The sequence below is a fragment of the Bufo gargarizans genome, chromosome 8 (assembly GCF_014858855.1).
Source record: "Bufo gargarizans isolate SCDJY-AF-19 chromosome 8, ASM1485885v1, whole genome shotgun sequence".
NCBI classification, from domain to species: Eukaryota; Metazoa; Chordata; class Amphibia; order Anura; family Bufonidae; genus Bufo; species Bufo gargarizans.
In genome coordinates, this window is record NC_058087.1 from 191547157 (window position 1) to 191571016 (window position 23860).

At 44.2% G+C, this 23860-nt stretch overlaps 1 protein-coding gene across 1 annotated transcript in view; it reads left to right on the plus strand.

Annotated features, from left to right (window-relative positions):
- Positions 1-506: 506 nt before the first annotated feature.
- Positions 507-23860, plus strand: part of LOC122945533 — a 61467-nt gene continuing 38113 nt past the window's right edge. Inside the window, exons 1-6 of the mRNA XM_044304595.1 lie at positions 507-678; positions 5419-5763; positions 6502-6795; positions 7918-8022; positions 22422-22799; positions 22997-23302. Coding sequence (XP_044160530.1) covers positions 507-678; positions 5419-5763; positions 6502-6795; positions 7918-8022; positions 22422-22799; positions 22997-23302 — 1600 coding nt within the window. The remainder of the gene's footprint in view (positions 679-5418; positions 5764-6501; positions 6796-7917; positions 8023-22421; positions 22800-22996; positions 23303-23860) is intronic.

The window sequence follows — 23860 nt, forward strand, 5'->3', positions numbered from 1 at the left end:
CAATTCCTTTAAAATATCGCATTGCATATCGTTATTGCAATTTTTAGGGCCCTAATCGCAATCGCACAAAATTCCCATATCGTGCAGCCCTACCTATTACCAATACACAGAGTGTAATCCATTAACCGCTGTGCCACTTTTAATAAATACTCGGCAAAAGGAAGACACGCAAATGAAATATGCCTTTCTAATTTTATGGCCAAAAACAGGCGCACTTGATAAATGACCCCCAGTGTTTGGTCAGTGATTTTAAGCCAAAACCTGGTGCGGCTCTAAACACTGAACAGTTGCAGATCTTTCCCTTATTCCCCTATCTTTGTGGAGGCGCCAATCCTGGTTTTGGCTCACAATCACTGATGTGTGAATAAGGCATAAAACTATGCAAAGTACTGGCAGCTAATCCACTGCGCACTCTAAAAAACAGACGAGTGTGATAAATGACCCCCTTTATCTGATGATGCTTGCTGCGGTTGTACAGGAGTACATCAGGCTTTTGGCTTGCGTCTATGGCTAGTGACAAGAGGCGTGACTACACGGCAGAGTCTTCTGCAGCTTCCTCCCTCCCTCCTGAAGGAAAAATGAAAGTGAAAATAGAAATCATTACGGGGCTAAATACATCCGTGGATTGTGAAATGGCGGAGCTCAGAGCTTTGTTCCTGCTCTCACTGTGCCATACATGTAAGTATAGCAGATGCACTGTCCATACGGATAGCTGGAGCAGGGTCCTGACACTTACTTTTGCTTCTATTGATTTCGTTTTGTGTATAGCAGGAGCTTGCAGTTTTTGCCTCCATAGCTGCAACGCCAGCATTCCCTGGTTGCCAGAAATTTAACCTTTACAAGAAATACACTGCCTGTGCAAAAAAAAAGTCGCCACCTGGATTTAACTAAGCAGATAGTTCTGAGCCTCCTATTGGATAATTACTGCATTATCTTTCAGCTGGCAACAAGTTATTTGACCCCAACTGGTGCAATGAGTCGCTTCTCATTTCTTAACCATGTTGAAAGACACATCTCGTGTTCGTGGAAAATATGTTAGTCTGTTTGAGAAGGGTCAAATCATTGTCATGCATCAAGCAGAGAAAACATCTAAGGAGATTGCAGAAACTACTAAATTTGGGTTAAAACTGTTCCAACGCATTATTAAAAACTGGAAGGATAGTGGGGACCTATTGTATTCGAAGATGAAATGTGGCGGGAAAAAAATCCTGAATGATGGTGATCGGCGATCACTTAAACGTTTGGTGAAATCAAATTGAAGAAAAACAACAGTAGAACTCAGGGCTATGTTTAATAGTGAAAGTAAGAGCATTTCCACACGCACAATGCGAAGGGAAGTCAAGGGATTGGGACTGAACAGCTGTGTAGCCGTAAGAAAACCACTAATCAGTGAGGCAAACCAGAAAAAAGGCTTCAATTTGCTACTGAGCATAAAGATTGGACTCTGGAGCAATGGAAGAAGGTCATGGGGTCTGATGAGTCCAGAATTACCCTGTTCCACAGTGATGGGCACATCACGGTAAGAAAAGAGGCAGATGAAGTGATGCCCCCATCATGCCTAGTGCCTCCTGTACCAGCCTGTGGGGGCAGTGCTATGATCCGGGGTTGCTGCAGTTGGTCAGGTCTAGGTTCAGCAACACTATGTGCTCCAAGAATGAGGTCAGCGACTACCTGAACATACTGATGACCAGGATATTCCATCAATAGATTTTTTCTTCCTTGATGGCAGGGGCATATTCGTGGATGATAATGCTAGGATTCATCGGGCTCAAATTGTGAGAGTGGTTCAGGGAGAATAAGACATCATTGTCACACATGTCACCACAGAGTCCAGACCTTAACCCTATTGAGAATCTTTGGGATGTGCTGGAGAAGGCTTTGCGCAGCAGTCAGACTCTGCCATCATCAATGCAAGATCTTGGTGAAAAATGTATGTAACACTGGATGGAAAAAAATCTTGTGACATTGCAGAATCTTATCGAAATAATGCCACAGCGAATGCGTGCTGCAATCAAAGCTAAAGGCGGTCTAACTAAATATTTTTGGTGGCAACTTTTTTTTGGGACGTGCAGTGTATTTGGCAACTCTCTTCATAGGTCTCATGCAGATGTGTGCGTTTAATTCACAGGTGCTGTCCATATTAAAAGCAGAGAGCACCTACTGGGGCACATTTACTAAAGCGTCTGCACCACTTTTTTTGTTGTATTCTCTCCTTGATACCCATGTATTTTTTTTTGGTTTTTTTTGTCCGCACAATTTATTAACATTGTTGCGCCTGTTTTGTTGTGTTTTACAACACCTGCACCATTTTCTTATTTTACGACAAATAGGTATAGAACTATAGCAGAAAAGACACGACCCCTGAGCTGCAGCAAAAAGGACACTCCCCTTGAGCTGTCAGCTTGATATAAATCTAGCAGAGTATTGAACGTGGAGATCTCTGGATCCCTGTGAGGTGCAGGGCTGGTTCTAGCTTTCTTAGGCTACTTTCAGACGGGCGAGATTTCCGCGCGGGTGCAATGCGTGAGGTGCACGCATTGCACCCGCACTGAATCCAGACCCATTGATTTCTTTGGGGCTGTGCACATGAGCAGTGATTTTCACGCATCACTTGTGCGTTGCGTGAAAATCGCAGCATGCTCCTCTTTGTGCGTTTTTCACTTAACGCAGGCCCCATAGAAATGAATGGGTCTGTGTGAAAATCGCAAGCATCCGCAAGCAAGTGCGGATGCAATGCGATTTTCAATCACGGTTACTAGGAGACTATCGTGATGGTGACCCGATCATTATTAATTTCCCTTATAACATGGTTATAAGGGAAAATAATAGCATTCTGAATACAAAATGCTAAGTAAAATAGGGCTGGAGGGGTTAAAAAAAAAATAATAATAATTTAACTCACCTTAATCCATTTGTTCGCGCAGCCGGCATGTCTTCTGTCTTCATCTGTGAGGAAAAGGACCTGTGGTGACGTCACTGCGCTCATCACATGGTCCGTCACATGATCCATCACCATGGTGATGGATCATGTGACTGACCATGTGAGGAGCGCAGTGACGTCACCACAGGTCCTTGATGGATCATGTGACTGACCATGTGATGAGCGCAGTGACGTCACCACAGGTCCTTTTCCTCACAGATGAAGACAGAAGACATGCACGAACAAGTGGATTAAGGTGAGTTAAATTATTATTATTATATTTTTTTTAACCCTATTTTACTTAGCATTCTGTATTCAGAATGCTATTATTTTCCCTTATCACCATGTTATAAGGGAAAATAATACAATCTACACAACCTTGAACCCAAACCTCAACTTCTGTGAAGAAGTTTGGGTCTGGGTACCACAGTCAGTTTTTTTTATCACGCGCGTGCAAAACACATTGCACCCGCGCGATAAAAACCGAACAACGAAAAGCAATCGCAGTCAAAACTGACTGCAATCGCGTACCTACTCGCGCGGGTTTGCCGCAATGCATCCGGGATGCATCCGGACAAAAAACATGGCGCTTGTGTGAATGAGGCCTTAGGCTACTTTTTACATCTGCGTTTTGGTTTCAGGTTTTGAGATCCAGCAGAGGATCTCAAAACCTGAACAAAACGAATCAGTTTTGATTACACATCATTATGCATCTGTTCCGTTAGGATGCAGTTGTGTGGATTCAAAACTAAAGAAACCGGATCTGACACTATTGACTGTTGTTAGTGACGGATCAGTTTTTTTCTGTTTCGATGACCGGACACAAAACTGCAGCTTGCAGCGGTTTTGTGTCCGATCAAAAAACGGAATGGAAGGTATCCTGATGCATCTTGAACGAAACATACTCCTTTCAGAATGCATGGGGACAAAAATGGAACAGTTTTGGCACGGTTGTGAGATCCTCTGTCGGATCTCAAAACCAGGATGCCAAAATGCAGATGTGAAAGTAGCCTTAGGCCTCATGCACACGGTCCGCAAAAACGGGGTCCGTAGGTGACAGGTCTGTGCGGCGCATTGCTGTCACTTACCAGTAGGAGGAGCTCCCGGCCGGACACAGACATCGCAGCAGCCAGCAGGTAAGTATGATGCTTCTACTATTGCTAAGTAACCACGGCAACCAGGACTGCAGTAGCGTCCTGGTTGCCATGGTTACCGATTGGAGCCCCAGCGATTAAACTGGGACTCCGATCGGAACTCCGCTGCCACCAATGATCGGGGGGGGGGGGGGGGAGGGGAGGCCGCACACTGCCACCAATGTTATTAATGCAATAGAGGGGGGGCCGGGGGAGGCCGGACACTGTACCACCAACGTATTAATACAATAGAGGGAGGAAAGGAGGGGGGGGCCGGAGGGGGCGCACACTGTGCCACCAATGTTATTATTACAATAGAGGGAGGGAGGGGGGGCCGCACTGGCCACCAATGAAATTTAAACTGGGGAGGGAGGGGGGTCTGCCCCCTGCTGCCTGGCAGCCCCGGATCTCTTACAGGGGGCTATGATACACACAATTAACCCCTTCAGGTGCAGCACCTGAGGGGTTAATTGTACGGATCACAGCCCCCTGTAAGAGATCGGGTGCTGCCAGGCAGCAGGGGGCAGTCATGTACACAGTTCGTTGTATATTCTAACTAGAAGCGTCCCCATCACTATGTGTTAGAATATACTGTCGGATCTGAGTTTTCACGAAGTGAAAACTCAGCTCTGAAAAAGCTTTTATGCAGACGGATCTTCGGATCCGTCTGTATGAAAGTAGCCTACGGACACGGATCACGGACACGGATGCCAATCTTGTGTGCATCCGTGTTCTTTCACGGACCCATTGACTTGAATGGGTCCGTGAACCGTTGTCCGTCATAAAAATAGGACAGGTGATATTTTTTTGACGGACAGGATACACGGATCACAGTCTCGGCTGCAAAACGGTGCATTTTCCGATTTTTCCACGGACCCATTGAAAGTCAATGGGTCCGTGAAAAAAAACGGAAAACGGCACAACGGCCACGGATGCACACAACGGTCGTGTGCATGAGGCCTTAGAAAGGTATTGTCATGTACTGTATGATGTCTGATTTTTCAGTTTTTACATTAATCATGGGGAACCCCTTTAACACTTAGTTAAATGCAGAAGCACAAGCCCGTCTGACTTGCTAATAAACAGAATTAGCAATGAGAAAATATGGATTTCTGTTATTGAACGTTTGGCAATAAGGTTTCATTATCTCATCATTGATGTGGAAAAGTCTCAGCAAAGAAATTTCTGTCCACATGAGTAGACCCGCCATGGGGTAGAAGCTCACAGCTTAGGTTATACAAGCAGGGGTCAGACCTAGAAATGTGGACATCACACCAACCTTTTTCCCGAATGCTCATGTATTTTCTTGTGATTGGCCTGCTACTAGTGCCTCAAAAATCCTACATAATGCTGTCTGTTTTTCAGTGTTAACTTCTGCTGGATCCGCCTTGGAAGTCTTTGCTCCTTCTTCCCGAAAAGCAGAGCTGGGAACTAATGTCATGATACCTTGTACGTTCAAGGTGCGCAGCAGTACAATAAACCGTCAGTATCTTGCTGTTTTGTGGGAATTTCAGGGAACTGGAATTGTAAAGTACGACAACAAGGGGCTTCACATTCAGCCAAGGATGCATTTTGATGAAAAGAACATTGCAAAAGGAGCAGCTGATTTATACATCAATAATATCTCTGTCAGTGACATCGGGATCTATAAGTGCACCATAATCTACAGCCCTGATACCATTCACAAGGACATTGATCTGCTAGTTTATGGTAAGTTTACAGCAGTGACCGATAATCCCTAAAAACTGCATAAACCATTGTCCCCATCCCAGAGGGATACACCATCGACTACAGCTGAGCTATGGAAGCAACTGACCACATACTGGAAGTGTTTTAACCCCTTCCATGATGTAATCTGCACTGATGAGACACATTAGAATATGTCTGATTGATAACATGATATTAAAGGGGATCTGCACTTTGTTTAAACTGATGATCTATCCTCTGGATAGATCATCAGCTTCTGATCGGCGGGTGTCCGACACCCGGGACCCCCACCGATCAGCTGTTTGAGAAGGCAGCAGCACCGCAGCCCTCTCACTGTTTACTGCTGGCCGAGTGACGTCACGACTTCAAGGGAACAGAGCTTAGCCGCGCCCAGGCCAGTGATACTAGTCGTGACGTCACTTGGCCTGCGGTAAACAGTGAGAAGGCTGGAGCGCCGCTGCCTTCTCAAACAGATGATCGGAGGGGGCCCGGGTGTCGGACCCCCGCCGTTTAAATGCTGATGATCTATCCAGAGGATAGATCATCAGTTTAAACAAAGTGCAGATCCCCTTTAAGCATCAGGCCTCAATCTATTTCCATTTATTTCTGTCTCCACATGGTTCCAATATTTTTTTGGGGTTGTTGCATTTATTAAAACCAGTATATAGGTGATTACTACACCAACACACAGGGTAGTGCACAACATCACAATGATTACACATTTTTATTCTTTTCTCACAGCTCGTCCGTCCATCTCAGCCCTTGAGAAGATTAATGTGGGTGTTGAGCAGGAGAAGATCTTGTGCTTGGTGACTGGGTTTTACCCTGAACGGATCACTGTGCAGTTGATAAAGGACGGGACAGTCATGAGCGGCTCTGTTGTATCCTCTCTTCACAAGAATAATGATAATACTTTCTCCATCAATAGCTCAGTGATGTTACCATCCACAGAGAAACCGAAATCCCTCTCATGTAAAGTCCAACACGATTCTCTCACGGCAGATATGCAGCAAGAAATCCGGCTCGTGTATAACGGTGAGATTCTTACACACAAGACTTTTTTTCATTTAATTATTATTATTTTACTTTTGTGGCCAGGGCAATATTCACACAATACCTGAATTATGAAATCACATTATACCCCCATAGTCATATCTGTTTTGAAAATAGACATCTTGGGGCAGATTTACGAAAGTGTCACCACCTGTTGTGTAAAAAGCCCGTTTGCGACTGTCTTATTTTTTTTAGTCTCACTTACCAACTGTTTTTGCACTTGTTTTGGAGGCATTTGCACCTATTTTGAGTTTCAAGACAATTTCAAAACTTTTGTGTCTAATTTCTGTCCTATTTATGTAGGTGCTCCTCAGTTTGTGCCAGATTTTGTTGTAAAAACTGTCTAATTTCTACTACACTCCAGGGCAGGCATACTTTTCTGTCTCTGTTTTGAGTGGTAACTGTCAGCACAATTTGTCCACTTTCACGGAAACGTTTCCCAAAATTCAGCTCACTTGAGCCACATTTTCATGTTCATACTATTTAGACCAGTTTAGTGAATTTGAATCTGTATTACAAGAAAATAACCACTAGGGGTCATTAATATCAGGACGAATGACCGGTAGTACGATCCTCTGTCCATATACAGTTTGGCTGCACATCCTTTGTTTACACAGGGTGACGTACCACTTAAAAACTACAATTTTTAATAGTGCATACAAGATGTGGTCCCCTGGCAGACAAGAGGATGTTGGGTGGTCTGCACCATGTTTACTTGGGTCGATGACCTGGTTCGTTCCCAGTCATCAGCCCATGTAAAAGGCCTTTACTTCAGGGGCATCTTCCCTTTTGTAGCATCGGGGTCCTGAAATTGGTCTTAAAGTGGTTGTCTCATCTCCTCCTGCTTGTTACTAAGGCCCCGACCAAGTTGCACAGGCCGTCTCACCGGTGTTTCAGTAGCTCCAATTGCAGTGCATATGAACAATGGAATCAGCGTAGTATAGCTAGCTATGCCTCCATCCAAGATGAGCATCACCACAATCCATACTCCTGCTGTACCCTGCCTCTTTGTGCCTGCAGTTACTATGACTTGAATGCTGACACAGAATGCTTCAGATTATATTATATTACATTAAGTAAAGTTTATTTGCTATCTCCCTGCAGAAGATGGCGGTGGTAACACTGGCCTGGTGGTGGGTGTGATCTCTGGAGCAGTCATATTGATCGTGTTACTGATCATTGCCGCCGTTTTATACAAGAAGAAATCAGGTATGTTACAGCGATGTCATGGTGAATGTAAAGTGTATGGGGAGTGTCTTGAACCTGCCGGCCTGGTTACTGTAAGGCCTCATGCACACGACCGTTGTGTGCATCTGCGGCCGTTGTTCCGTTTTCCGTTTTTTCCTGCGGACCCATTGACTTTCAATGGGTCCGTGGTAAAATCGAAAAATGCACCGTTTGGAATCCGTGTCCGTGATCCGTGTTTCCAGTCCGTGTCCGTCAAAAAAATATGACCTGTCATATTTTTTTCACGGCCAACGGTTCACGGACCCATTCAAGTCAATGGGTCTGTGAAAAATAACGGATGCACACAAGATTGTCATCCGCGTCCGTGATCCGTGTCCGTTTTTTCATATAATTTCAAAGGCAAACTTGACTTAGATTTTTTTTTCATTTTTCATGTCCGTGGATCCTCCAAAAATCAAGGAAGACCCACGGAAGAAAAAACGGACACGGAACAACAGAAACCGTTTTTGCGGACCGCAAAAAAAAACATCCGTGTGCATGAGGCCTAAATGTGATCATTTTTGTAACTACAAACTCTTTGTGAATACTTGATATGTTTATCAGATCGGTTTTATTACTTCTATTACTTTACAATAGGAGATATTGTACAAACTGCTCGTAAACAACCTGCGACCTGACTGCTGCTCTTCTATATTTCCAGCAGAAGTCATTCTGTAAATAATTTACTAGGGGATGGTAGGTTTAGTAGTTTTATGATAAAGGGAGTATGGATAGGGTGAGGAGCTAATGATTACCCTTCTCAAGTAATTTAGCACCCCAAATCCGACCTCCATAAATTCATAGGGGGAGATTTATTTGGACTGGCGCTTTCTGTGCCTGTCTTGATATCCCTTTGCGCCTAACTTATGACAATGCGTAGGACGATGTGTATCCTACTGCAGTCCGTGTGCCTAAGGGTACTTTCACACTTGCGTCAAAGTTTTCCGTTATTGAGTTCCGTTCTCGGCATATCCTAATTCATTTTGAATGGAAAGCAATCCGTTCAGTACGCATCAGAATGTCTTCAGTTCAGTCCTTTCACGGTATTTTGACGGAGAAAAAAACGCAGCATGCTGTATTTTTCTCTCCGTCCAAAATTTCGGTAACACTTGCCGGAATGCCGAGTCCGGCATTAATTTCCATTAATTTCCTGCATTAAAATTTCCGCATTGACAGATCCGTTCTCCCGGTCTGCACATGCGCAGACCTTTAAAGAGGTGAAAATAATAAATACCGGATCCGTTTTTCCGGATGACACCGGAGAGACGGATCCAGTATTTCAATGCATTTGTCAGACGGATCCAGATCCGGATCCGTCTACAAATGGGATCTGTTTGCATACAGATTGCCGGATCTGCCTGCCGGAATCCAGCAACGCAAGTGTGAAAGTACCCTAACCAGAAATCAACGACATCCCAGAGCTGCCGTAGATTTCTATCTTCATTTACGGCAAAAAACTAGCGTAAATGAAGATAAATTTGTCACTGTGGCCGGCCACACCCCCTTCACCACTGTTGCCACACCCTCTTTTAGAAAAGGGTCGAGGACGGCGAAAAAGGGGAGCTGCTGCAATTTTTTTAAAAGTTGCATTTAAAAAGTCTCGCCTACAACTTTTTAATGCCACTTTCAGGTGTAAGGCTGGCTTCAGACCTGAGCGTTCGGGATGGAGCGCTCTTTATGCGCGATTGTACGCGCGTTTACAATCGCGGCTCTGGAACAAGCGAACGCCCATTGTCGCGCGTTCCCGCTGAAGTCTATGTACGGGAACACGCGACAAGACGCCCCAAAGAAGCTCCTGTACTTCTTGGGGCATCGGGCGTTTTACAGCGCGATCGTATGCGCTGTAAAACGCTCAGGTGAGAACCATTCCCATAGGGAATAATTGGTTCTTGCCTGTTGAGCGTTTTACAGCGCGTAGGAACGCGCTGTAAAACGCTCAGGTCTGAACCCAGCCTAAAGGGAATGATAAATCTCCCCCATAGTTTCCAGATCTTTCACTGAAGAAGGCAATGATGCAGCCAGCACGGGACCTCAGAGAACGTACCGGAATTCTGCAGCAGAAGAATATGCACCAATTGTGCAGAACTGTACTGTATAAGGGCTCATTCACACGACTGTGCCGTGTTTTACGGTCCGCAAATTGCGAAACACGGATGCCTCCCGTGTTCCTTCTGCAATTTGCGGAACGGAAGGGACGGGCCATTATAGAAATGCCTATTCTTGTCCGCAAAACGGACAAGAATAGGACATGACTTATAATTTTTGCGGGTCCACAGAATGGAGCAATGGATGCGGACAGCACATGGAGTGCTGTCCGCATCTTTTGTGGCCCCATTGAAGTGAATGGGTCCGCATCCGAGCCGCAAAAAATGCACCTCGGATGCGGAACCAAACCACGGTCGTGTGAATGAGCTCTTAGGCTGTATATGTGTTCTACACCAGCTGTTTTAGATACACCGTGTGAATGAGCCTCTAGAGCAGAAAGGAACCGTTCACATGTCTCTGCCTCTATCGTATAGATTTGTGATAGAAGTGAGTGTGAATGTCTTTTAAACAAACTCTCCCCCAGTCGCCTCCACAACAGCACACCTGAGATTGCGCCTCCCCTGTTAGGGACAGGAAAAACACATTCTGAGAAGTTAAAACCCCTCCCCTTCCTGTCTATCCTCAGTGTTTTTCCTTTCCCTTAACAGGGCAGGATGCCATCCAGAGAAGGAAAGGTTGAAGAAAAGATGGAGTTATGCTGGGATAGGTAGGAGAAGGGGCTCTGACTTCCCATCCATGAATATAATGGAGGCTCTGTTAGGCATAGAGCAAGTGAGCATGGCAGGTCCCGAATCGGAGTTGTTAGCTGTCATGGCAGTACAACAGGCTTAAGGTACACAGTACCAGACACATGACCAGAGGCTTGTGGAGAGCGTTGTCCATGTCACTTCTGATTGGTGTGCGGCTGGGCTGATGTCAGTTCCGTTAAGCGCAGAGAGGGGAGGACTCTGGGCCGACGATTGGCCTTAGGTGCCGTTCGGCTCAGTTATGTGCCGAAAGGCTGAACAGTGATGTGAACGAAGCCTTATATATAAAGCACATGTGATGGTGGGTGTCGGCATTCCTCTCTGAGAAGTTGAGATGGAAGGGGCAGGCTCAGGCGTTGAAGCTGGAGAAGCAAGAGCAGTTCTGGAGAAAAGGATCATAAACCAAAGACTAAAACAAAGGCAAGGACAGTAAAGAAATGTGAAGTTTTTGCCGCAAAACTACCAGAAACTTACAAAAAAGCAATTAGTCGGGAGTGTATTTCCAAGATAATTAAGGCGGAATCTTCCTCACTTATGGATGAAATTAAAAGTATGGTGAGGGAAGAGATACATTCAGCTATTGCCGCGCATCCTCTATGAGAGCACTGGTCGTAAAGCAATAGCCAAAACTAAACATGTGGTGTCCGAATGACTCTTCTTCTGATATGTCTGAAATTGAAGATGGAGAAGTAGAGGACGATAGTTCTTCCTCGGATGAAGATAAAAAATTATATTTTTCCAATAATGGCCTAGAGGAGTTGACTAAAGCCGTAAGAAGTACTGGATGAAATGTTTGGTGGTCTGGGGGTTAAACAAAAGAGTATTCCCGATGCATGATAATGTAAAATGTAAGTGTTAAATTAATGTTCAAGACTGGATAGGAGCTTCTTTTTACCCAAGGGTCTAAAGAGACGATAACCATTTAACAAAGAAGATACTGTAAATTCGGATTCTATTCCAAAGGTAGATGTTTCGGTGGCAAAGATTGCTAAGAAAAGATCTTTACCTTTTTGAGGATGCTACACAGTACGGACAGTAAGGCTGAGGGGTTTCTTAAAAAAAAACTGAGAAGCAGTCATGTCATTATTAAGACCGAATGTTGCCCGTACTTGTGTGGCCAGAAGTCTCCACTTATGGCTTACACAGTTTAAACTTTATATAAAGAACCGCACTCCCAGAGAGCAGATTCTGGATTCTATGCTGTTATTGAAAATGGCAGCAGGATTTCTGGCTGATGCCTCGGAGGAGGCAGTAAAGATGGCCGATTGGGTCGCCGTTCTCTCTAATTCATGTAGGAGAGTCTTATGGCTAAAATCCTGGCAGGGTGATTTAGCATCTAAGAGTAAACTAGTTTCTGTACCTTTCACGGAGAATTTTTATATGTTCCTGAATTTCTTAAAAAGGCCTCAGGCAAAAAAAAAGAGGATTTCCTGAGGAAGAAGAAGATTCTAGTCAGAAAGATAGGCCCAGGAATAAAAGATTCAGATTTAAGGATCATCTTCTGAAAGAGGTATGGACTGGAGTGGAGGACTTCTTATGTGTTCGAGCAATCTGTCCTCTTCGCAGGGAAGAACAGGAACAGAGGTTTTACTCAAAGCTCTTCCTAGTAAAAAAAAAAAAAAAAAAAAGCAAATGGCATTTACAGAGTAATAATGAATCTGAAAATCAGGCTAATCAGGTACAAGAATTTCAAGATGGAAACAATAAAATCAGCTATACCTTTGATACACAAGGATGCTGTAATGGTTAAGTTGGATTTAAAATATGCCTCTTTGCATATTCCAATTCACCAAGCCCACCAGAGGTCTCTAACGTTTGCAATCAAGAACAAAGGGAGGATATTTTTATCATCAGTTCAGATGGCTGCACTTTGGAATCTTAGCTGCCCCGAGGCTTTTCACAAAGGTAATGTCAGAAGTAGTTGCATACTTAAAGGGGTTGTCTCGTCATGGACAATGGGGGCATATCGCTAGGATATGCCCCATTGTCTTATACGTGCGGGTCCCACCTATATCGAGAACGGAGCCCTGCAAATGAAGGAGGGTGCACTGCGCATGCGCAACCGCCCTCCATTCATTTTTTATGGGTCCGTCGGCCCCATAGAAATGAATGGGAGTGAGGGCCGTGCATGCGCGGTATGGTCCCATTTACTTCTATGGGGAGCTGGCTTGATGGTGGCCGGACCGGAGTCCTCCAGCCACCACCTTGCGGGGCTCCGTTCTCTATATAGGTGTGAGTCCCAGCGGTGGGACCCGCACCCTTTAAGACAATGGGGGCATATCCTAGCGATATGCCCCCATTGTCCATGATGAGACAACCCCTTTAAGGCTAAATCAGGTGATGATAATTCTGTATTTGGATGACCTCCTCATCATACAGAATGTCAAATAAAATGTTCAGAGACAGTTACAGTTTATAATAGAGACTTTACAGGAAAGAGGATGGATCATCAATTTTCAAAATCCTCGTTAAACCCATCTACAAGGAAGAGGTTTCTGGGGATAGAACTCGACTCCTTATCCTAGAGATCCTTTCTCGCAGAAGAAAAAGCATTCAAATTGAGCCAGAAAGCCAGAAAATTATCGGTAATAGGGAGAACGAAAATAAGACAGGTTATGAGGATATTAGGCCCCATGACATCTTGTATCCCAGCAGTACAGTTGGTGCAGGTACATACAAGACCACTGCAAGCCCTGATGCTACAAAATTGGAATGGATCACTCTCATCCCTAGACAGGCCAATGATCTTGTCAACAAAAGTAAAGATGTCTCTCCCATGGTGGAAGAAAAAGGAGAATCTAACAAAAGAAATATCTTGGAAGCAGGTACCGTTGGTAAAGATAACAACAGATGCCAGTGCTTGGGGATGGGGAGAGCATGTGAATATGGACCCAGATTATAAGCAAAAGATTGTCCAATTATGGAGAACTCAGAGCAGGTTGGGAGACTCTGAAATGTGTCAAGACAGTCAGACAATATAACAGCTGTAGCCTTTATCAATCATCAAGGTGGCACATGAAATCCTTTTCTTCTAGATCAAACGATATTCATATGGGCAGAGACTCATGTTCCTTCACTTTCTGCAGTACATCTCAAGGGCTCGGAGAATACAGTGGCAGGTTATCTAAGTAGGAAGGCACTCCTGCCAGGAGAATGGACCTTATCTCAGCGAGTTTATCTATCTCTGACTGAGAAATGGGGAGTTCCAGAGGTGGACTTGTTCGCAAACAGGAACAACAGAATTATATTCTGCTCTCTAAATCCTCAGGACAGGCCTCTGGCGGTACATGCAATGTCAATAACATGGAGGTTCCAGCTGACATATGCTTTCCCACCAATTCCGATGAACCCAAAGATCCTCAGGAAAATAAGAGAGGATCAGGCTTCAGTGATTCTAGTGGTACCCTACTGGCCAAAAAGGTTCACGATGTTGGAATCCATGTGTGTTCAATCTCTGATGATATTACCAACATAAAAGGTTCTGTTGACACAGGGCCCGGTTTTACATTTGGGTTTGAAGCCCCTGTGTCTCTCGACCAGGATGCTGAAAGGGAGCTACTGAAGGCGAAAGGCCTCTTCAACAAGGTAGTTGACACTTTAGTCCTGAACCATAAACCCGCTACCAGATTTATCTACAGTAAAGTCTGGAGGAAATTTGCTTCTTACAGTGGTAATTGTTTTTTCCATTAAGGAGATCAAAATTCCCATCCTCTTAGATTTTCTTCAGGAGGGTTTAGGCTACTTTCACACTAGCGTTCATAGGTCCGTTCGTGAGCTCCGTTTGAAGGAGCTCACGAGCGGACCCGAACGCCTCCGTCCAGCCCTGATGCAGTCTGAATGGAGCGGATCCGCTCAGACTGCATCAGTCTGGCGGCGTTCAGCCTCCGCTCCGCTCGCCTCCACACGGACAGGCGGACAGCTGAACGCTGCTTGCAGCGTTCAGCTGTCCGCCTGGCCGTGCGGAGGCGTGCGGATCCGTTCAGACTTACAATGTAAGTCAATGGGAACGGATCCGCTTGAAGATGTCACCATATGGCTCAATCTTCAAGCGGATCCGTCCCCCATTGACTTTACATTGAAAGTCTGAACAGATCCGCTCAGGCTACTTGCGCACTTGCGAAATTTTTCTAAGTTATTAATGCAGACGGATCCGTACTGAACGGAGCCTCCGTCTGCATTAATATGATCGGATCCGTTCAGAACGGATCCGATCAAGCGCAAGTGTGAAAGTAGCCTTAGTCAGGGGGTTAAGACCAAATATGTTAAGAGTTCAGGTTGCAGCGCTTAGTGTTTTATTTATGGTGGAAAGGTTCTTTAAAGCAGGGCTGTGGAGTCGGTAGATAAATGCTCCGACTCCTCAGTTTTGGTACTTCCGACTCTGACTCCCCGACTCCGACTCCTCTGTATTTAATATGCGAATGTATTTTATACATTCCTTGAAGGAAAGAAAGGCAACATACATATCATTACCACAGAACTACTGGCTAGGAAGCTGCTGCCTTCTCCTTTGTGTGCTGATCTTCTGCTGAAGATCGGGCAGTGGGAGGAACCCCTTAAGGACACAGCCTTATTACACCTTAGGACCAGGCCATTTTAACTTTAAAACGCTTTGACTTATCCAGGCCATTCTGAGATTGTTTTTTCGTCACATATTGTACTTCATGACACTGGTCAAATAAAGTTAAAAAAATATTTTTTTTTGCATAAAAAAATGCCAAATTTACCAAAAATTTTGAAAAATTAGCAAATTTCAAAGTTTCAGTTTCTCTACTTCTGTAATACATAGTAATACCCCTAAAAATTGTGATGACTTTACATTCCCCATATGTCTACTTCATGTTTGAATTATTTTGGGAATGATATTTTATTTTTTGGGGATGTTACAAGGCTTAGAAGTTTAGAAGCAAATCTTGACATTTTTCAGAAATTTACAAAAACCCAATTTTTAGGGACCACTACAGCTCTGAAGTCACTTTGCGAGGCTTACATAATAGAAACCACCCAAAAATGACCCCATTCTATAAACTACACCCCTCTAGGTATTCAAAACTGATTTTACAAACTTTGTTAACCCTTTAGGTGTTGCACAAGAGTTATTGGCAAATGGGGATGAAATTTGCGAATTTCATTTTTTTGCCTAATTTTCCATTTTAACCCATTTTTTTCACTAACAAAGCAAGGGTTAACAGCCAAACAAGACTGTATCTTTATTGCCCTGACTCTGCCGTTTACAGAAACACCCCATATGTGGCCGTAAACTACTGTATGGCCACACAGCGGGGCATAGAGTGAAAGGTGTGCCATTTGGTTTTTGGAAGGCAGGGTTAACAGCCAAACAAAACTCATTATTTATGGCCCTGATTTTGTAGTTTACAGAAACACCCCATATGTGGTTATAAACTGCTGTACGGGCACACGCCAGGGCGCAGAAGGAAAGGAATGCCATACGGTTTTTGGAAGGCAGATTTTGCTGGACTGGTTTTTTTGACACCATCTCCCTTTTGAAGCCCCCTGATGCACCCCTAGAGTAGAAACTCCATAAAAGTGACCCCATCTAAGAAACTACACCCCTCAAGGTATACAAAACTGATTTTACAAACTTTGTTAACCCTTTAGGTGTTGCACAAGATTTAATGGAAAATAGAGATACAATTTCAAAATTTCACTTTTTTGACAGAGTTTCCATTTTAATATTTTTTTTTCCAGTTAAAAAGCAAGAGTTAACAGCCAAACAAAACTCATTATTTATGGCCCTGATTCTGTAGTTTACAGAAACACCCCATATGTGGTCGTAAACTGCTGTACGGGCACACGGCAGGGCGCAGAAGGAAAGGAATGCCATATGGTTTTTGGAAGGCAGATTTTGCTGGACTGTTTTTTTTGACACCATGTCCCATTTGAAGCCCCCCTGATGCACCCCTAGAGTAGAAACTCCAAAAAAGTGACCCCATTTTAGAAACTACGGGATAGGGTGGCAGTTTTGTTGGTACTAGTTTAGGGAACATATGATTTTTGGTTGCTCTATATTACACTTTTTGTGTGGCAAGGTAACAAGAAATTGCTTTTTTGGCACCGTTTTTTTTTTTGTTATTTACACCATTCATCTGACAGGTTAGATCATGTGGTAATTTTATAGAGCAGGTTGTCACAGACGCGGCGATACCTAATATGTATACAATTTTTTTTATTTATGTAAGTTTTACACAATGATTTCATTTTTAAAACAAAAAAAATGTTTTAGTGTCTCCATAGTCTAAGAGCCATAGTTTTTTGAATTTTTGGGCGATTATCTTAAGTATGGTCTCATTTTTTGTGGGATGAGATGACTGTTTGATTGGCACTATTTTGAGGTGCATATGACTTTTTGATTGCTTGCTATTACACTTTTTGTGACGTAAGATGACAAAAAATTGCTTTTTTTTACACCGTTTTAATTTTTATTTTTTTACGGTGGTCACCTGAGGGGTTAGGTCATGTGATATTTTTATAGAGCCGGTCAATATAGACGCGGCGATACCTAATATGTATACTTTTTTTTATTTATGTAAGTTTTACACAATGATTTCATTTTTGAAACAAAAAAATCATGTTTTAGTGTTTCCATAGTCTAAGAGCCATATTTTTTTCAGTTTTTGGGCGATTATCTTGGGTAGGGTATGATTTTTGCGGGATGAGATAACGGTTTGATTGTTACAATTTTGGCGTACATACGACTTTTTTGATCACTTTTATTACCTTTTTTGGGAAGTAAGGTGGGCACAATTTCATCATAGTTTTTTATTTTTTATTTTTATGGCGTTCACCGTTCGGGTAAAGATACATGACTGTTTTATAGATCAGGTCGTTACGGACGCGGCGATACCAAACATGTGTAGGGAATTTAATTTTTTTCATTTTTAATCAGTGATAAATGTGTTTTTTGATTTTTACTTTATTTTAACTTTTTTTTTGACCCAGACCCACTTGGTTCTTGAAGATCCAGTGGGTCTGATGTCTGTATAATACAGTACAGTACAATATATATTGTACTGTACTGTATTTTACTTACACTTTGTCTGAACAGATCTATGCCTTCAGCACAGATCTGTTCAGAACCATGGACAGCAGGATGCCATGGACAGCAGTACGCCTGAGAAGGCGTCCTGTTGCCATGGGAACCTTCCCCGTCTGCTCAGTAGTGGCCAGAACTGCGCAGACGGGGAAGGGTAAGGACGGGGCTTCGGGGGGCTGCCTGGGAGCTCTCTCCCTCTCCATTCGGGGGGCTGCAAAGGCACAGCAGCCCCCCGATGGGAGAGGCAGGGAGCTCCCTGCGCTGTTAACCTTTTCCATACAGCGGTCTGTACGGACCGCTGTATGGAAAGGGTTAAACGGCTGACATCGCATCACCGATGTCAGCCGTTTATACCAGGGTGCCAGCAATGTGCTGGCACCCTGGTATACCCACTAGACGCCAACGATTATTCAATGGGAGGCGGGCGCCCGCAAACCTCCCCCTGCACCTCCCACCGTGCTCAAATAACTCAGGGGTGCAGGGGGGAGGGATACAGGAACATTTTTGGAATCCTAAAGTTTCTGAATTGACCTGCGGTTTGCCACGATTGCCAACATGGGGGGGTCACGGGACCCCCCCCGCACATTTAGCCTAGGTGCCTGCTCAATGATTTGAGCAGGCACCGGGTTCCGATCACCGACAGCCCGCACGGCAGTGATCGAAAATACACAGGGCGTACATGTACGCCCTGTGTCCTTAAGGGGTTAAAACATGATTTCCCTAGTAGAATCCCATAGTCATGTTTAAAGTTTAAGCTAACAATCTGAGTTTACAAGTTTTTATAGCCTTAGCTGAATGACAGCAGTTTTTCAAATGGTTTACAGCTTCAGTCTTGAGCTATTGGCTATCCATTCCCGTCACTTATACAAGTGTCTAGTCCTGCAAAAAACATATTTACTTGATCAGTTATCAGTGAGAGGCGAGGTTAACCATGGTCATTGCGTTCCCTGTAACAGCGGAACACAACACAATGGAAAGTATAAGTCTTGCCGCTCCTTAACTGTGCGTTGCGTGCCATATAGTGAAGCATATGAAAAGCATGCTTCTTCATGGTCACTTAACGTGTTCGTTTTGCGGTAACGTGACGCACTGCATGCATTGGCCTTTATTCATACAGTAAAGAAGTACCGTATTTTTTGCGGGGGAAAAATATGGGGCGAATGCTGCGACCTTCTGGTGAATAGGCTGAGAGGGAGGAGTGGCTGGGGGCCGTCATCTGTTTCTGTAATGGCAGAGGGGCCCGATGCAGTCACTGTATTCTACTACACCTGGCCCTGCTCACTGTAGTATACGGTAGTCATATCTAACTTGTGGGTATTGTGAAAGTATTCCAATCATCTTAAATATAGCGCTGTACTACTTACTACTAACTTCTTGGCAGTCAGGAGGCCGGGTGGGCGCTCGTAGCGTAGCTCACTACGTCACGCGCCTGCTCCGCCCACTTTATGAATGAAGCAGGCACCAGGCCCCGCTGCCATTACAGAAACAAATGCCGGCCCCCATTCACTACACAGGGACACTGTAATGGAAGGGGATCTGTGGATGACACATAAGATAAGATGCTGTATATGTGTCATCCGCAGATGCACCCATAACAGTGCAATCCACAGATGCCCCCACAATGATCCCCCATAACAGTGCCATCCACATATGCCCCCATAACAGTGCCATCCACAGATGCCCCCACAATGATCCCCCATAACAGTGCCATCCACAGATGCCCCCATAACAGTGCCATCCACAGATGCCCCCATAACAGTGCCATCCACAGATGCCCCCATAACAGTGCCACCCACAGATGCCCCCATAACAGTGCCACCCACAGATGCCCCCATAACAGTGCCACCCACAGATGCCCCCATAACAGTGCCACCCACAGATGCCCCCATAACAGTGCCACCCACAGATGCCCCCATAACAGTGCCACCCACAGATGCCCCCATAACAGTGCCACCCCCAGATGCCCCCATAACAGTGCCACCCCCAGATGCCCCCATAACAGTGCCACCCCCAGATGCCCCCATAACAGTGCCACCCCCAGATGCCCCCATAACAGTGCCACCCCCAGATGCCCCCATAACAGTGCCACCCCCAGATGCCCCCATAACAGTGCCACCCCCAGATGCCCCCATAACAGTGTCATCCACAGACCACCATTAGTTCAAAACCCACCAAAAGCATACCCTTTGGTTCAAATTTTTTTTTCTTATTTTCCTCCTCAAAAACCTAGGTGCGTCTTATAGGGCGAAAAATACGGTAATTAATTATAACTTTTTGTGAATTGGGACATTTAAACTTGCTTTTTTTTTTTTATTCCAAATTAAATCAAGTAGGAGTCGGTTAATTTTTTGCTGACTCCGACTCCAGGTACCCAAAATTGCCTCCGACTCCGACTCCTCGACTCAGACTCCAACTCCACAGCCCTGCTTTAAAGAGGACCTTTTCACCAGGATACATGTATTGAAATAGTTATATTATCTTACAGTGCGGCCTACAGTGATGTCTTTCCGCTTTTTTTTTTTTAAAACCCTTTCATCCGCTGTGGTCCCCGTTTGTTTTGGCGCCTCATATGCGCAGAACCCGCGAGAACTTGAGCTCCTTCTCCCTGGCTAAGAGCGGGGTTCTCTGATTGTATGCGCTCGCAGCCAGGGAGATGATAACCGTGCTCAGGACAAATTCAAGTCCCCGCCTAGTTGAACCGAATCGCCTCTTTAAACCAGCTGACAGAATAAATCTTACCATTAGAAATTTGATACCTTCTGGAATCTTAGTTCCGACGGCTTTGATGTCTCCTCCTTTCAGGCCTATAGAGGAGTCATCGATTAAATTGCTTACTATCAAAAACAATTCTTTTACTGGCCATTTCTTCACCAAGGAGAGTTGTTAGTGAGATACAGGCATTGTCTACTACCTTTCCATATTTTTATGTTTTTGAGAACAATCTAGTATTCAAGCTAGAACCAGAGTTCTTACCTAAAGCATCAACATCTTTCCACTGTCACAAGATATAGCTATACCTTCCTTTTGCAACAGACCGAGGATTGAAAGGGAAAGACACTTCCATAACCTGGACGTTAGAAGAACCGTTCTGCATTACATACCGGTTACTAAGTTCTGGAGAAACGATAGAAATCTGTTACGATTTGCAGGTCCAATTAGAGGTAGGAAAGCTGCAAGGAGTTCCAGCTCCAGATGCATAATACATCTTATTACAGAGGCATACAAGGCTTGAGGAAAAGAAGCTCCTACTCGGATAAAGACCTACTCTATAAGAGCAACGGCAGAAAAAGCTTCAGTTGAACAGATTTGCATTACAGACTAGATACATTGTCTGATCAGGACTGTGCATTTGGTCACAAAGTCTAAAGCCTGTATTACACTGCCCGATTTTTGGGCAAATAATTGCTAACAAGCGTTTGCATGATCTCTCATTAGCAATCATCTGGCAGTGTAATACTGCTGCCGATTGCCCGATAAATGAGCAAATGCTCGCTCATCGGGCAATCCAAATCTTTTGACATGTTAAAATTTTTTATAATTTGCAGGTGGCAGATCGTGGTGTCTAATAACACTGGCAAACCACTATGATGGCATAGTGATCGCTCCTTCACATGCTGCTGAGGAGATCACTGCATGTAATAGCAGCGGTCTCCTCCGCTAGCGAGCAGGATATTGCTGGGAAGCAACGCTTCCCTCCCGACACTTGTCTGCCACATTGTGCTGTGTAATACAGCCTTCACAGGCTGCTGTCCCTCCATAATATATCTTTGTTAGTTCTTACAGTGCTGTTGTGGAGACAACTGGGGGAAAAGTGTAATTATACTTACTGGTAATTGGGTTTCCTGGAAGTCTCCACGACAGCACCTGAATTTCTCTCCCCTCTCCCTTTCTATCTTTTGTTTTTGTTCTCTTGTTGTTTCCAAGTTGGTTTGAGGTATAAACCTGGTTAATTAAAGATTGTGGTATAAGCATAAGCTGCTGTTGCTTCTTGGTAAAGCACTGAGAATAGACAGGAAGGGGAGGGGATTTAACTTCTCTGGATGTGTTTTTCCTGTCCCTAACAGGGGAGTAGCAATCTCAGGTGTGCTGTTGTGGAGACTTCTAGGATATCCAATTACCAGTAAGTGTAATTACACTTTTTGATATATCATGGTGACATGTTGACATGTCAAAGGTTTTGACTGGTGGGGTCCGAGTGCTGAGACTACCGCCAGTTGCTATAATGAAGAGAGAGAAGCACTCACACAGAGAGTTCTATCTCCTCTCTGCAGGAGACAGGCTAAATAGGAAGTCTATGAGCCTTTCTCAAATCTATCTCCTGCAGCCATGAGAGAGAGAGCGCTTCTCTCTCCTAGTTCCAGTGGAGTTCTCACCAGTGGAATCCCACCAGTGGACTCCCACTGATCAAATTTTTTTGATATGTTGCTATGACATAGTAAGTATGTTTAAACTACAGGGACACTTCATGGGTTAAATACTGTATAAGTCAATGCTCGCCTTCAAACATCCAGTACAATTAAAATTTCTGTTCTAAACAGGACCCTCAGATGTTCTAGTATATAAAATTCATGGCACCAAAATGATCGACGGTGAGAGCACCACCCTGTATTGTACTGCTTGTAACTGTTCCCAAGAGACCCAAGTAAAATGGATCATCAAAAACAAAGACGGCGCAACCTGTGAGATCACTGAGAACGAACTGGGAAATAACGAGGAAGAGCAGCCGCTAATGTCCATGGAGTATAAGGCTTCAACGGAGAAGGTGGCCAGCCAAAAGAGGACATCTCTTCATGACATTACTACCAAACTGACCTTTATTTCTTCAGTATCCAGACATCTGGGGTCAACTGTGACCTGTAGGTTTATTACTGACAAGAAGTCTGAAGAGAAAACCCATGAGCTCAAAGACATTTGTGGTGAGAGATATTTATTTTATTTTATTATTTAAACTACCTCATTGCTTCCTACTTCTTGAGTTGACTTCAGTCTGCTTTAGATTAACCTGACCCTTAAGAGGATCCGTATTACTACAGAAAACATCCAGTCATGGTAACAGTTTTGGTTAGTACGAGTGCTGAAAGTGAGTTCAATATATTCTTTTTGTTTTCTGCAGCTAAACCTCAGTTCAGGGAGCCGGTACAATTCACCATTACCAGTCAAGGAGATGTCCAGCTGGCAGCCAGTTTAGACAAATTTTATCCCCAACCATTGCAGATTACCTGGGCATCTAAGAAAGGTCAGGCTCATGAGAAAATTCCATCAGAAGAGGAAGTCATGAAGAATCCTGATGCCACGTGTAACCTCACAAGTAAATGTACAGTTTCTGGAGAACTTTTCAAAGATCCAACATATAAAGTCACTGTTACTTGGAAACATGAATCCATGGATAACTCTCAAACCAAGGAGATCTCTGCAAAAGGTAAACACTTGGATATGTGTTGAGTTTTGAAATATCATTCTCTTTGCCTGATTTGTTGACCCTTGTAAATGGGCCCTTAGGCCATCTTCACACGGTCAGTATTTGTAAGTGAAAAACGGGAACGGGTCCGAAACCCAGAAGATATACAAATCTTTGCTTTATAAATTTTTTACATAGGATCCATTTCTGATTTTGACTTACAAATGCTGATGAGAAATACTGACCATGAGAAAGTTGCCTTAGTCTGAAGCATTCCTGCTTTTCAGCAGTGGGAGGGTAGTTTTTATACCACAAGCCCTGGAGGACCTAGATTGTAAGCCCTCCTGGGCAGGGTCCTCCCTCCTTCTGTACCAGTTTGTAACTTGTCTTGTTCGTGATTATTGCAATTGTTTTGTATTATGTATGTATACCCCTCTTCATATGTATAGCGCAATGTAATGAAAGGCTCTTTAACCGCCTCCGGACCGCCTAACGCAGATGTGCGGTCCGGAGGCGGCAGCTCTGCGCAGAGTCACGCATATACGCGTCATCTCGCGAGAGCCAAGATTTCCTGTGAAC